The following is a 15,072-nucleotide window of genomic DNA, read 5'->3' as shown; positions in this document are numbered from 1 at the left end:
CACCAGGCTAACCCATCCCCCCGACCCCCTCCCCTCTAGAACCCTCAGTTTGTTTCTCAGAGTCTGTAGTCTCTCATGGTTCATCTCCCCCTCCGATTTCCCCCCTTCATTTTTCCCTTCCTACTTTTTTTTTTTTTAACATATAATGTACTGTTTCAGAGGTACAGGTCTGTGATTCATCAGTCTTACACAATTCACAGCACTCACCATAGGACATACCCTCCCCAGTGTCTGTCACACAGCCACCCCATCCCTCCCACCCCCCACCACTCCAGCAACCCTCAGTTTGTTTCCTGAGATTAAGAATTCCTCATATCAGTGAGACCATATACATGTCTTTCCCTGATTGACTTATTTCACTTAGCATAATAACTCTAGTTCCATCCACGTCGTTGCAAATGGCAAGATTTTGTTATTGTGGTTTTTTTTTTCATGGCTGTATAATATACCATTATATATATTCCATACATATATATACACACACACCACATCTTCTTTATCCATTCATCTCTTGATGGACATCTTGGCTCTTTCCATAGTTTGGCTATTGTGGACATTGCTGCTATAAACATTGGGGTGCAAATACCCCTTTGGATCACTACATTTGTATCTTTGGAGTAGATACCTAGTAGTGCAATTACTGGGTCATATGGTAGCTCTATTTTCAACTTTTTGAGGAACCTCCATACTATTTTCCAGAGTGGCTGCACCAGCTTGCATTCCCACCAACAGGGAGAACACAAGTAGCCAGAGCGGCAGGCAGGGAGAAGCAGGCTCCCCACTGAGGAAGGAGCCTGATGCGGGGCTCGATCCCAGGACCCTGGGATCATGACTTGAGCCGAAGGCAGCTGCTTAATCTACTGAGCCACCCAGGCGCCCCTCCTGATTTGTTAATTTTAGCCATCTGACTGGTGTGAGGTGGTATCTCATTGAGGTTTTGATTTGGATTTCCCTGATGCTGAGCGATGTTGAGCACTTTTTCATGTGTCTGTTGGCCATTTGGATGTCTTCTTTGGAAAAATGTCTGTTCATGTCTTCTGCCCATTTCTTGATTGGATTATTTGTTCTTTGGGTGTTGAGTTTGATAAGTTCTTTATATTGGATACTAGCCCTTTATCTGATTACTAGCCCTTTATCTGATATGTCATTTGCAAATATCTTCTCCCATTCTGTCGGTTGTCTTTTGGTTTTGTTGACTGTTTCCTTTGCTGTGCAAAAGCTTTTTATCTTGATGAAGTCCCAATAGTTCATTTTTGCCCTTGCTTTCCTTGCCTTTGGCGGTTTCCAGGAAGAAGTTGCTGCCTGTGTTCTCCTCAAGGATTTTGATGGATTCCTCTCTCACGTTTAGGTCTTTCATTCATTTTAAGTCTATTTTTGTGTGTGGTATAAGGAAATGGTCCAGTTTCATTCTTCTGCACATGGCTGTCCAATTTTCCCAACACCATTTATTGAAGAGACTGTCTTTTTTCCATTGGACATTCTTTCCTGTTTAGTCGAAGATTAGTTGACCATAGAATTGAGGGTCCATTTCTGGGCTTTCTATTCTGTTCCATTGATCTACATGTCTGTTTTTGTGCCAGTACCATACTGTCTTGATGATTACAGCTTTGTAACAGGGCTTGAAGTCCGAAATTGCGATGCCACCAGCTTTGCTTTTCTTTTTCAACATTCCTCTGGCTATTCGGGGTCTTTTCTGGTTCCATACAAATTGTACGGATTACGTGTTCCATTTCTTTGAAAAAAGTGGATGGTATTTTGATAGGGATTGCATTAAATATGTAGATTGCTCTAGGTAGCATAGAGATTTTCACAATATTTGTTCTTCCAGTCCATAAGCATGGAACATTTTTCCATTTCTTTGTGTCTTCCTCAATTTCTTTCATGAGTATTCTGTAGTTTCCTGAGCACAAATCCTTTGCCTCTTTGGTTAGATTTATTCCTAGGTATCTTATGGTTTTGGGTGCAACTGTAAATGGGATCAACTCCTTAATTTCTCTTTCTTCTGTATCGTTGTTGGTGAATAGAAATGCAACTGATTGGGCACCTGGGTGGCTCATTTGGTTAAGCGACTGCCTTCGGCTCAGGTCATGATCCTGGAGTCCTGTGATCAAGTCCCGCATCGGGCTCCCTGCTCAGTGGGGAGCCTGCTTCTCCCTCTGACCCTCCCCCCTCATGTACTCTCTCTCTCAAATAAATAAATAAATCTTTAAAAAAAAAAGAAGAAATGCAACTGATTTCTGTGCATTGATTTTATATCCTGCCACTTTCCTGAATTCCTGTATGAGTTGTAGTAGTTTTGGGGTGGAGTCTTTTGGGTTTTTCACATAAAGTATATCATCTGCAAAGAGTGAGAGTTTGACTTCTTTGCCGATTTGGATGCCCTTTATTTCTTTTTTTTTCTTTTTTTTTTGTCTGATTGCTGAGGCTAAGACTTCTAGTACTATGTTGAATAGCAGTGTTGATAGTGGATATCCCTGCCATGTTCCTGACCTTAGGGGAAAAGCTCTCAGTATTTCCCCATTCAGAATGATATTTGCTGTGGGTTTTTCATAGATGGCTTTTACGATATTGGGTTATGTACCTTCTATCCCTACACTGTGAAGAGTTTTAATCAAGAAAGGATGCTGTACTTTGTCAAATGCTTTTTCTGCATCTATTGAGAGTATCATATGGTTCTTGTTCTTTCTTTTGTTAATGTATTGTATCACATTGATTGATTTGTAGATGTTGAGCCACCCTTGCAGTCCAGGAATAAATTCCACTTGGTCGTGGTGAATAATCCTTTTAATGTAATCCAGTTTACTGTTGGATCCTACTGTCTAGTATTTTGGTGAGAATTTTTGCATCCATGTTCATCAGGGATATTGGTCTGTAATTCTTTTTCATGGGGTCTTTGGTTTGGGGATCAAGGTAATGCTGGTCTCATAAAATGAGTTTGGAAGTTTTCCTTCCATTTCTATTTTTTGGAAGAATTTCAGAAGAATAGGTGTTAATTCTTCTTTAAATGGTAGAATTCCCCTGGGAAGCCATCTGGCCCTGGGATCTTGTTTGTTGGGAGATTTTTGATGACTGCTTCAATTTCCTTACTGGCTAGGTGTCTGTTCAGGTTTTCTATTTCTTCCTGGTTCAGTTTTGGTAGTTTATACATCTCCAGGAATGCATCCATTTCTTCCAGATTATCTAATTTGCTTGCATATAGTTGCTTATAATATGTCCTTATAATTACTTGTATTTCTTTGGTGTTGGTTGTGATCTCTTCTCTTTCATTCATGATTTTATTTATTTGGGTCCTTTCTCTTTTATTTTTTTTATCTGGGCAGGGGTTTATCAGTCTAATGAATTCTTTCAAACAACCAGCTCCTAGTTTCGTTGATCTCTTCTGTTCTTTTGGTTTCTATTTCATTGATTTCTGCTCTGGTCTTTATTATTTCTCTTCTCCTGCTGGGTTTAGGCCTTATTTGCTGTTCTTTCTCCAGCTCCTTTAGGTGTAGGGGTAGGTTGTGTATTTGAGACCGTTCTTGTTTCTTGAGAAAGGCTTGTATTGCTCTATACTTTCCTCTTAGGACCACCTTTGCTGCATCCCAAAGATTTTGAAAAGTTGTGTTTTCATTTGTTTCCATGAATGTTTTTTAATTCTTCTTTAATTTCCTGGTTGACCCATTCATTCTTTAGTAGGATGCTCTTTAGCCTCCATGTATTTGAGTTCTTTCTGACTTTCCTCTTGTGACTGAGTTCTAGTTTCAAAGCACTGTGGTCTGAAAATATGCAGGAAATGATCCCAGTCTTTTGGTACCGGTTGAGACGTGATTTGTGACCCAGGATGTGATCTATTCTAGAGAATGTTTCATGGGCATTAGAGAAGAATATGTATTTTGTTGCTTTAGGATGGAATGTTCTGAATATATCTGTGAAGTCCATCTGGTCCAGTGTGTCATTTAAAGCCTTTATTTCCTTGTTGATCTTTTGCTTGGATGATCTGTCCATTTCAGTGAGGGGAGTGTTAAAATCCCCTACTGTTAATGTATTATTGTTGATGTGTTTCTTTGCTTTTGTTATTAATTGGCTTATATAATGGGCTGCTCCCATGTTAGGGGCATAGATATTTACAATTGTTAGATCTTCTTGTTGGATAGACCCTTTAAGTATGATGTAGTGTCCTTCCTCATCTCTTATTATAGTCTTTGGTTTAAAATCTCATTTGTCTGATATAAGGATTGCTACCCCAACTTTCTTTTGATGTCCATTAGTCCATTTCTGCCCCCTCACTTTAAATCTGGAGATGTCTTTGGGTCTAAAATGAGTCTCTTACAGAAAGCATATCTATGGGTCTTGTTTTTTTATCCACTCTGATACCCTGTGTCTTTTGAGTGGGGCATTTAGCCCATTTACATTCAGGGTGACTATTGAAAGATACGAATTTAGTGCCATTGTATTGCCTGTAAGGTGACTATTACTGTATATTGTCTCTGTTCCTTTCTTGTCTGTAACTTTTAGGCTCTCTCTTTGCTTAGAGGGACCCCTTTCAGTATTTCTTGTAGGGCTGGTTTGGTGTTCATAAATTCTTTTTAGTTTTTGTTTGTCCTGGAAACTTTTTTTTCTCCTTCTATTTTCAATGACAGCCTAGGTGGATATAGTATTCTTGGCTGCATATTTTTCTCGTTTAGTGCTCTGAATATTTCATGCCAATCCTTTCTGGCCTGCCAGGTCTCTGTGGATAGGTCTGTTGCCAATCTAATGTTTCTACCACTGTAGGTTACAGACCTCTTGTCCTGAGCTGCTTTCAGGATTTTCTCTTTGTCTCTGAGACTTGTGAGTTTTACTATTAGATGTCAAGGTGTTGACCTATTTTTACTGATTTTGAGGGGAGTTCTCTGTGTCTTCTGGATTTTGATGCCTGTTTCCTTCCCCAAATTGGGGAAGTTCTCTGCTATAATTTGCTCCAGTATATCTTCTGCCCCTCTCTCTCCTTCTTCTGGGATCCCAATTATTCTAATATTGTTTCATCTTATGGTATCACTTAAATCTCTCGAATTCTCCCCTCGTGATCCAGTAATTGTTTATCTTTCTCTTTCTCAGCTTCTTTATTCTCCATCATTTGGTCTTCTATATCACTAATTCTCTCTTCTGCCTCATTTATCCTAGCAGTTAGAGCCTCCATTTTTTATTGCACCTCATTAATAGCCTTTTTGATTTTGACTTGGTTAGATTTTAGTTTTTATTTTTCCAGAAAGGGATTCTCTAGTATCTTCTATGTTTTTTTCAAGCCCAGCTAGTATCTTTATAATCATCATTCTGAGCTCTAGTTAAAACATCTCACTAATGTCCATATTGATTAGGTCTCTGGCAGTTGGTACTGCCTCTTGTTCTTTTTTTTTGAGATGAGTTTTTCCATTTTGTCATTTTGTCCAGAGAAGAAGAGGTGAATGAGAGAACAAAATGTTAACAGGGTAACAACGACCCCAGAAATATATACACGAAATAAATCAGAAGAGACCTGAAACGCGGGAAAAGAAAGGAAAAAAAAAAAGAATATGATCAGGCTGGTGAATAGAACAGAGCCACACACACTAGATTTTGGGTGTATTTTGTTCTGTTAGAAACAGCTTGCCTCCCAAAATTTTAAAGAAAGAAAAACATATATATACAAAAATAAGGGTAAATACGATGAAGGGATGGAATATGACTGTAAGATGAAAATCAAAAATGATTTTTAAAAAGGAATTGATAAGTTGTTGAAAAAAGAAAAAAAAATTTTTTAAAAAGGAGAGAATGTGATCAGGCAGGAGACTAGAACAAAGCCCTACACTAGATTTAGGGTATATTTTGGTCTGTTAGAAGAAACTATATCTCAAATTTTTAAAGAAAAAAAAGGGTTAAATACAATGAAGGGATAGAATATGACTGTAGAAATGAAAATTAAAAAAAATTTTAAAAAGGAATTGATAAGATGGTTGAAAAAGAAGAAAAATTTAAAAAAAATAGAAAATTAATTTTTTAATTTTGAAAGACTAAAGAATCATGGGGAAAAAGCCATGAATTCTCTGTGCTGTATTCCCCTTCGCTGGAGTTTTGCAGTTCTCATTGATCAGTAACCTTGGCCTTGGCTGGCTGTTCTTGCTGATCTTCTGGGGGAGGGGCCTGTTGCAGTGATTCTCAGATGTCTACCTGAAGCGGAATTGCTCCACCCTAGCCAGGGGCCAGGCTAAGTGATCTGCTTGGGTTTGCTCTCAGTAGCTTTTGTTCCCTGCAAGCTTTCCGTACAGCTTTGGAGGATGAGAGTGAAAATGGTGGCCTCCCAATCTCTTCCCCCGGAGGAGCCGAGAACTCGGGGCCTCACTCCTCAGTGAGCCCTCAGAGAAAAGCAGTCAGTCACTCCCATCACACTCGTGATCACCTGGCCTGTGACCGAGCATTTCTATCTCTGGCACACGACCCCGTTTGGAGTCTCCAAACCCAGCAGATTTCCTGCGGTGTGCTCCCGTGCTGCTCCTACCTGGGGGAGGAAGGGGGGTCTCCCCGGATCTGCCGCTTGTTGGGTCCCTGCTGGGAGAGCAGTGGCCCGACTGCCGCGGATCATGGTTTATGGCAACCCCGAGCTGAGAGCCCACTCCTTGGCTCCGTCTTTGCAGCTGGCTTCCCCGCTCCGATACTTGGGATTTCTGCCACACTCAGGCACCCCCAGTCCTTCTGTGATCCCAAGGGTCCTGAGACCACACTGTCCCAGTGGGGGATCCACACCTCCGCTTAGCCACTAGAGTGACGTCCCTCAGCAGAGCAGACTTCTAAAAGTTCCGATTTTGTGCTCAGCTGCTCTATCACTTGCTGGCAGCTGGCTGACGGAGGCTTCCTCCCCCCACGGTCTATTTTCCTAAATATCGCCTTGGATGCTATTTTTTTTCTTCGAGCTCCTGTTGAGTTCACAGGTGTTCAGAATGGTTTGATAACTATCTAGCTAAATTCCTGGGACCAGACGAAATTTAGGTCTTCTACTCCTCCACTGTCTTGCTCCTCCCCCTGACTGTGTTCTAACTTTTCATGAACCATTTTGCCTGAAGGATCTTCATTTTCAATAAACGTTTATTGAGACTCTAGTGAGCCTCATGTAACTCAGGACAGGGGAGAAGGGCCTGAAGAGGTGATTAGGAAATTCTAAGCCTGAACACGTCAAAAACTAGTTCAAGAGGCTGCAGGGTAACAGATTATCACAGCCCAGAGTGTTGATCTGCTTCCCAGGTGACAGATAAGCTTAACCTTTTCTTACCACAAGGAGAAGTATTTGTCACAGTGAGATTGGTTGCCACTTTATTGAACACCTGTATAACACTTGATTCTTTTTTCAAGTTGCTGTTGGACTGTGGTTTGGGAAATGGCAGCACTTCAGAGAGTGGCACAGAGTCTGTTGTGGCCCAGCACAGGATACTGATCTTCTGTCAGCTTAAAAGCATGCTTGATATAGTGGAACATGATCTTCTCAAACCTCACTTACCCTCTGTCACTTATCTGAGATTAGATGGCAGCATACCTCCTGGTCAGAGGCATTCCATTGTTTCACGGTAAGTGCCTTCTAAAACTCTTAGAAAGCAAGCTATAGTCAGTTATTACTTACATAGAAGTTTGCCTCATGAAACATTTTCTTTGGCTAAATATCTGCACATCTGTTATTATTGTATAATTCAACCCAACTAAACCCATTTTAAAATATAGAACTCCAGAAATACAATTGAATAGTTTTAGTTAAAAAAAAAGGGCATGACAATATTAGGAAGGCACTCTGAAGGGCATGGAAGAAATTTAAGGCATCAACAAAAGATAGGCAGTGCACCCATTTATCAAAAATAATATCTATAAGGACAGTGATAATATCCTTATAGAGCTGTTTTAACAATGTAATGCACATAAAGTACAAAAGCCCATCGTTTGATTCACAGTGAGAATGTAATAAATGGTAGCTTGGTAATGATGTTAGTTTTTCTTTTTTGTAGAAGCTCTTAGATGTCAGAACTTCTATCAGTATCTTCTAGGATTAGCACACTCATAGCAACCAGCTCATCCTCTAATTTTCCTGATGGATCTAGCCTTTCCCCCAACTCTTCTGTCTCCACATGTTAAAGGTTCATAGTTGGGTTTTGTCTTCATTTGTGTTTAATTACATTTTTGCAAATTAGTCTTAATCTGGCATCCTAAAATATAACCCAGTTGACTTATTGTTTGTGAAATTTCTGAAGTGTTCTAGAATACATTCCTTTTATTACTGAAAATGTATGCATATTAAAAGGTTTCATCTCAAGTGGTCACAGAAATGTCCACATTATTTTTTTTTTTTTTAAAGTAAGCTCTATGCCCAGTGTGAGGCTTGAACTTACAACCCTGAGATCAAGAGTCACATGCTCTACTGACTTCCCCAGCCAGGCACCCCCATATCATAGTTTTTTTTTTAAGATTATTTGAGAGAGTGAGTGAGCCTGCAAATGAGAAGAGGGGCAGAGGGGGAGAGAGAATTTCAAGTAGACTCCTGCTGAGTGTGGAGCACAACGTGGGGCTTGATCTCATGACCCTGAGATCATGACCTGAGCCAAAACGAAGAGTTGGATGCTTAACCAACTGAACCACCCAGGCACCTCCCCCCCATCATAGATTTTTAAAGCAGTGTTCTCATTTGTGCTCTTTAATTTTTATTAAACAGTCCAGTTTGTTACGGAAACCTTAGAAATGTACTAAATTTTTTTTTAATATCTATACTTTTAGGTTTAACAATGATCCATCCATAGATGTTCTTTTACTTACAACTCATGTTGGCGGCCTGGGGCTTAACTTAACAGGCGCTGACACAGTAGTATTTGTGGAACACGACTGGAATCCTATGCGTGATCTACAAGCCATGGACCGGGCCCATCGCATTGGGCAGGTAAAAAGTCATCACTCACAGGTGTTAATTTGTACCCTGACAAAATACTCACCCAGAAAAGCCAGGAAGCCTTGGCTTAAGTTCCTTCTGTGATGCCAAGTGTTGTGACCTTAGGCAAGTCACCCAACTGTGGCACCACTTCCTCGTGCATTAAATAAGGTACTTGGGCTAAGGAAACCTTGGACACTGTCCCTTCCTAATACTTGATTCTCTGCAAAATAAAATTTTAAGCTCATGAAGCCAGATAAATAAAGAAAATCCAATCCTAATTAGATAGTAATTAAGTACTTAGTTCTAGTATGCAAGCCCCCTGACTTGGTAAACCTCAAAGCTTATCAATTTGTGCTACAGTTGTTTAACTTCTTTTTGTCATTCAGAAACGTGTGGTTAACGTGTACCGATTGATAACCAGAGGAACGTTGGAAGAGAAAATAATGGGTTTGCAGAAATTCAAGATGAACATAGCAAATACTGTTATTAGCCAAGAGAATTCTAGTTTGCAGAGTATGGGGACAGATCAACTTCTTGATCTGTTTACTCTTGATAAGGTAAAGAACTTACACAATTTGCTGTATCTTTAATATGTTCACAGACTTCCCTGGACTGAAAGTATTAAAGTAAGCCGCAAAAGGCATTCATTTTAGTATTAACTAGGCAACCCTTTGAGGGAATTTTGGATGTCCAGATAAAACTCTTAAATTTTGACTTTGTTTTTAGTGCCTTACCTTGAGGTTTCTTAGCCGTTTCCTGCTAAAACACAGCTATCACTGGACTCAACTAGACCTGGGTCTGTGTTTCTTGCCCTGCCTCCTATTAACTGGTGACCTTTGGCAAATTAACTTGTCTGCTCAGAGACTTCTCTGCCGTTGGGAGGATAAAAATGCTGGTATCACTGCATGGTTGTAAAGATAGAATGAAATCGTATATGTAAGCACTTAGAAAAGGTACCTAGTATAGATTCTCAGTAAATAGTAGCCAGTATTGTTATTTTGGATGATGGAACTAATACATCAGATAACAGTCCATAATCAAAGGATGCAACAGCTTAGAAATATTGGTGTAATAATGTAAAACCAGTAGGGTTGGAGTTAAAGTCCTGCATAGGTTCAGAAAAATCCACTGCACAATTGTGGTACGAAATGGCCTTATATAATTAAACTAGCTCTAATAACAGAATTGTAATGTCCAAATAGAAAGTAGTTCCATTGTACTGTGTGTGTGTTAAGCCCACATTTAGAATATTAGATCTGGTGCTGGGTGCTGCACTTTTAAACAGTAATTAATAAGTAAGTCCCCAAGAAATGGCCCAGATGGAGGAAGGTTCTTCAGTCATGTCATGTAAGTAAGGTTGAATAAGATACATGTAATTTACAGAAAAGAAGGCTCAAAGAAACCTGGATTGCTATTTTCAAATAGCTTTTATTCTGTTTGAAAGAATATTGGTGACTTTTAGGAAGCAGAACAGTGCTCAGGAGATGTTCTAGGAAGCAAAAACTCAATTGCCATAAAGGACCTTATTGTGACAATTGGCAAAATTTGGATATGGACTATATAGCAGTATCAAGTTTCCTTAATTTGATTATACTTTGATTATGTAAGAGAACATCCTTGTTCTTAAGAATACAGCTGATTCCTGTCTAGGGATAAAAAGGTATAATATCTACTTTTTTTTTTTTTTTTTAAGATTTTATTTGAGAGAGAGAGGGAGAGAGAATGAGCAGGGGGAGGAGCAGAGTGACAAGCAGACTCCCCTCTGAGCAGGGAGCCCAATGTGGGGCTTGATCCCAGGACCCTGGGATCATGACCCAAGCCTAAGGCAGACACCTAACGACTGAGTCACCCAGGTGCCCCAATCTACAACTTCTTAACTCTCAAATGATTTGAGAGAAAAGCTGATAATTTATACATCTAATATACACAATTAATGATGAGTTCTTTGTAATGTTCTTAAAATTCTTCCTAAATAAAAAGCTCAAAGTTATAAAACTGTTAGGATTGTGGGAAAATAGAATTAGGTTATCTTACGAGATCACAAACTTGCGCATCGCTTGAAGTGTTTAACTGTTAAATGAGTGCAGTTTTAGAAACAAGTGTGATATTTTAAAGGAGAATATTATTTCTTAAGTTCATAATCTTTCATTTTATCTTTCTGCCAATTTTTCTTAAGGATGGCAAAGCAGAAAAAGCTGATACTTCTACTTCCGGAAAAGCAAGTATGAAATCAATTCTTGAAAACCTGAGTGATCTTTGGGATCAAGAGCAATATGATTCAGAGTACAGCCTGGAAAATTTTATGCATTCTCTCAAGTAACTATCAAATATTGTAAATGCAATTGCTGCTAGTTCAGTTACATTTCTGCTGATATTCAGCAAATTTCAAAGTTTATGGTGAACTTTTAGCTCAATGTGTAAATAGATCTGAAGAATATTCAGCATAACGCTGGTTCTTGTTTCACTGGGGGGAACAAGTTATTCTCAAATATTTGCACTGTATTAAATTTAAATGTTAATGTGAAATGGTTTAAATTTTACATGCTGAATAGCTGCAGAGCAGAGGAACCAAACCAGGTTTACATGTGCTACCATGAGGTGTTCTTACTGGAACGAGCCTCCTATCTTTACATAGTCACTTTGTACAGGATAGTATCCATGAGTACTTTGGTGTTCATGTACATTTTTTTCTTTTAAATAGAACTTGCTTTTATAAATGATTAAAAATAGGGTTTTTGTATAAAAGCCTTAATGAGCCATAATTTTAAGAATAATGACTATGATATTGGTCACTCTTAGAACATGAAAATCTTCGACAATGAATTGAACCTGGCCGTTGGTAGAAACCTTTATATATTTAATGCAGATGCATAGTGTTTTTCAAATCTTTAACATCATTTTGTCAACTTTTAAAATATATCAATTATTCTAAATACAGGTAATGGTCTATTTAAGGCTATCATAACATCCTATTAATAGGGTGTTTTTTTAATTTATCTAATGGCTAGGATATAGCCAGATTCAGAGAACATATGTACTCAATAGGTTTCAATCATATATATAATATATTTTTTGTAACTATGAACATATACAGTTTTCCAGAAGTAGATTTTACACTGTTTAGAATTTCAAAACCTATGGTGAAAAGACTGTTTATTGTAGTAATGCATGACTGAAGCATAAAAGGGAGAAATAATTCCTTTATATACACAAACATACATAAATACACATATCTATATGCACAGACATACCTATCCTGCATCCTACAAGGTGCTTGGTAATTGGCACTAAAATCATGTAGTTATACTGGGCAGCAATAATTGGGCATGAAGCTGATTAGTGTTAGAAAAGTAAGCTTAATGGTGAGGGTGGGTATATGTATATAGATATGCATGTATGTGTATGTATATAATTTTATAAATTTCACACATAAATTAATACATGCCTGTGTGCATATATATGTATGGGATATATTTGTATATACATGTACAGGTAATAAACATCCCCAAGGTTTGTGGCTGGCCATACACATAGGCATTGGTTTAAAAACCATCAGACCTCAGCTGTAAAATAACTTTTTTGTTTAAAAATAAAGTTATACTGTTCTGCAGCATTTAGACATCAACATTTGTCACGTTTCAGTAGCTTTGACAACCATACTGTAACATTAAACCTAGCATTCCACAGAGAATAAAAAATAAGATTGAAACTATAAAATATATGCAACTGTGTGTTATTTGTAGGAAGTATCACTAGAAAAAGGAAAAGACTAAAATTATTAGTTCAGATATAAAGGTTCTAAAAAAGCTCAACACCTTTTTTTCTTACTAACTGGTGATTTCTTCACTGTTTAGTATTTATATTCAGATTATAGAAGACCAAAAAGAAACTCTTATCTAGAACATCCATCGTAATAGCACTGGGTAGCTGAACCAGTAGACCTGAGTTAAATTTTTATTTGCCATTTACATAAGTCAGCTATTTAACATAGCTCATAATAACTGATATTTTCTAAGAATATGTAGGCAACAATATGTAAAAGAAATAGGAAGCGGCAGAAGAATTCACATCATAAAAGTTAAAGGTCTTTTTCTAATTTGAAAGGTCAGGTATTTAGGTAGTTTAAATTTTGAGAGTAAAATATTTCTAGTAGCAAGCATAGACAGGAAAATGATTGCCTCTCAGTGGAAAAAGACGGGTTGGAGGTCAGAGGAAAACTTAGTATGGCCTTTTGAGTTGTATAGAATTAAATCACACATTCCCGCTTTCCAAATTAAACAAACTGACCCATTTAGAGTCACAGTAGTATAGCTTAGGAATAAAGAATACACAGGGAAAACTGAGTAGTATATGATATTAAAGATATTTATAGTTAATTTTGTGGATGTGATAAGGATAGGGTAGTTAACTTTTAAAAAGTGTGCATGTGGGAAACAAAAGCATAGAGAATGTTGATAATATTTTAAGCTGAGTAATGGGTTCATGGATAGCCATTGTTTATTTTTAACTTTTTGAAATTTTCCATAACAGCAGTAGTATTTCCTATATGAAAATCTTACATTTTTAGCACTAAAGAAACATTAAAATTTGGGGTTCTGGGTATAATTTTTCTTACATGTATATATCCACAAATATTTGTCCAAAAACTAGTCTTTCAACAAGAGCTTATTATAATGGTAACAAGGGTAAAAGTCTCTGATGTTGGGACCGATTGAAACAGTACTGTATAGCTTTATTGCTTCTGGGTGGTTATATAAGCTTATTCAAAAGTAAACACTTTTTTTTAAAGATTTTATTTATTTGACAGAGACAGCGAGAGAGGGAACACAAGCAGGGGGAGTGGGAGAGGGAGAAGCAGGCTTCCCGCAGAGCAGGGAGCCCGATGCGGGGCTCGATCCCAGGGCCCTGGGATCATGACCTGAGCCGAAGGCAGACGCTTAACGACTGAGCCACCCAGGCACCCCAGAAGTAAACAATTTTAATAAGACTTTATGAACTATATAAAATAGAGGCAAAACTACTTTTACCCACAGGAAAGAGTAGTTACAGGCAGGGTAACTATAAGAGTGTAAGATAAATTATAGAAAAGCAGCTAGTGTGGTATTGTACATGTTAGAAATAACTTAATCCCAATACAATCTTATACCTCCTGCTTAAAGGTGGACCTCAGTTTCTCAGAATACATACTGGCATTGGTGGAATCTAAAGTGAAATGGATTGCAGAAACATCTGTTATCAAGTGCCAGAGTACTCACTGTGAATCTGTAAAGCAAAAACTTGAGTTTTGCCACTTAATAGAAAATGTTTGCTATTCACACAAATCAGTATCAGTCACCATCTCTAAGATGACAAAAATTGCCTCCTACTTCAAGACAATTCCTGCCAATGTGTGGTAGATTCCCTCAAACCAGGGAAGTTCTATTGAAAAATGTAGGGGTTGAGATTCTATGTAGGGACAAGAGACTTGCTTTCAGGCTTTACAAAAAATGGAGCTATAACTTAATTCGCTTTATAAAGCCTCATAGAGCTCATGTATTCAAATGGGACTCGCACAAATTGTCCATCAGCCCGGAAACACAGTATATCAGAAATCAGAGTCCTAGGCTTGTACCCGACACAGGTAAGTTTAAGGTCTGGGTTTATGCTAAGTGTATACTGTAGGAACCACAAATCAAGATAATAATACAAAATTGTCCTTTAGGGACAGTTTCAGATTAGGGTCCCATTGGACTCCCATAGGGGGAAAGATTCTAAGATTAAGCTTACAAAATCTACAGGAGGCAGTGAACTACCAGGAAGAAAAGTCAGGAGATGCAAATAGAATAATCTCAACAACCTCTCCCTCTGTCTCTCCCCCTGCTCATTCTCTCTGTCTCAAGTGAATAAATAAAATCTTTAAAAAAAAAAAAGGCACATTTCAGGAAGATCCATAAATGAATACTAGAATTGAAAATCTGATAGTTATCAATGCAGATTTGACACAAGAGAGACTTTGAATTGGGAGATTGATCTTACAAAATCACCTACAATGGGATATAGAGATGAATTAATAGAAACTATGAAAGAGCAGGCAAAAATCCTGGGAGGTGGAATGAAAGCATATTACACTAAATACGAGGTCCAGAAGGAAAGGGAGATTATGGGACAAGAGACAAGAAGTCACCTTTGACCTACAT

General features: G+C 38.1%; 1 protein-coding gene across 2 annotated transcripts in view; it reads left to right on the top strand.

Annotated features, from left to right (window-relative positions):
- Positions 1 to 12,613, top strand: part of BTAF1 (B-TFIID TATA-box binding protein associated factor 1) — a 104,246-nt gene extending 91,633 nt beyond the window's left edge. For both annotated transcript variants that reach the window (XM_073904452.1, XM_025880652.2), the window contains 4 exons: positions 7,342 to 7,553; positions 8,746 to 8,905; positions 9,283 to 9,453; positions 11,073 to 12,613. In XM_073904452.1, the coding sequence (XP_073760553.1) occupies positions 7,342 to 7,553; positions 8,746 to 8,905; positions 9,283 to 9,453; positions 11,073 to 11,216 (687 nt within the window). In that variant the 3' untranslated portion in view covers positions 11,217 to 12,613. The remainder of the gene's footprint in view (positions 1 to 7,341; positions 7,554 to 8,745; positions 8,906 to 9,282; positions 9,454 to 11,072) is intronic.
- Positions 12,614 to 15,072: the final 2,459 nt, after the last annotated feature.

The sequence above is a fragment of the Callorhinus ursinus genome, unplaced genomic scaffold, assembly GCF_003265705.2.
Source record: "Callorhinus ursinus isolate GAN/ISIS: 27379988/994484 unplaced genomic scaffold, GSC_fseal_2.0 scaffold20, whole genome shotgun sequence".
NCBI classification, from domain to species: domain Eukaryota; kingdom Metazoa; phylum Chordata; class Mammalia; order Carnivora; family Otariidae; genus Callorhinus; species Callorhinus ursinus.
This window is presented reverse-complemented; position numbering and strand designations above follow the sequence as displayed.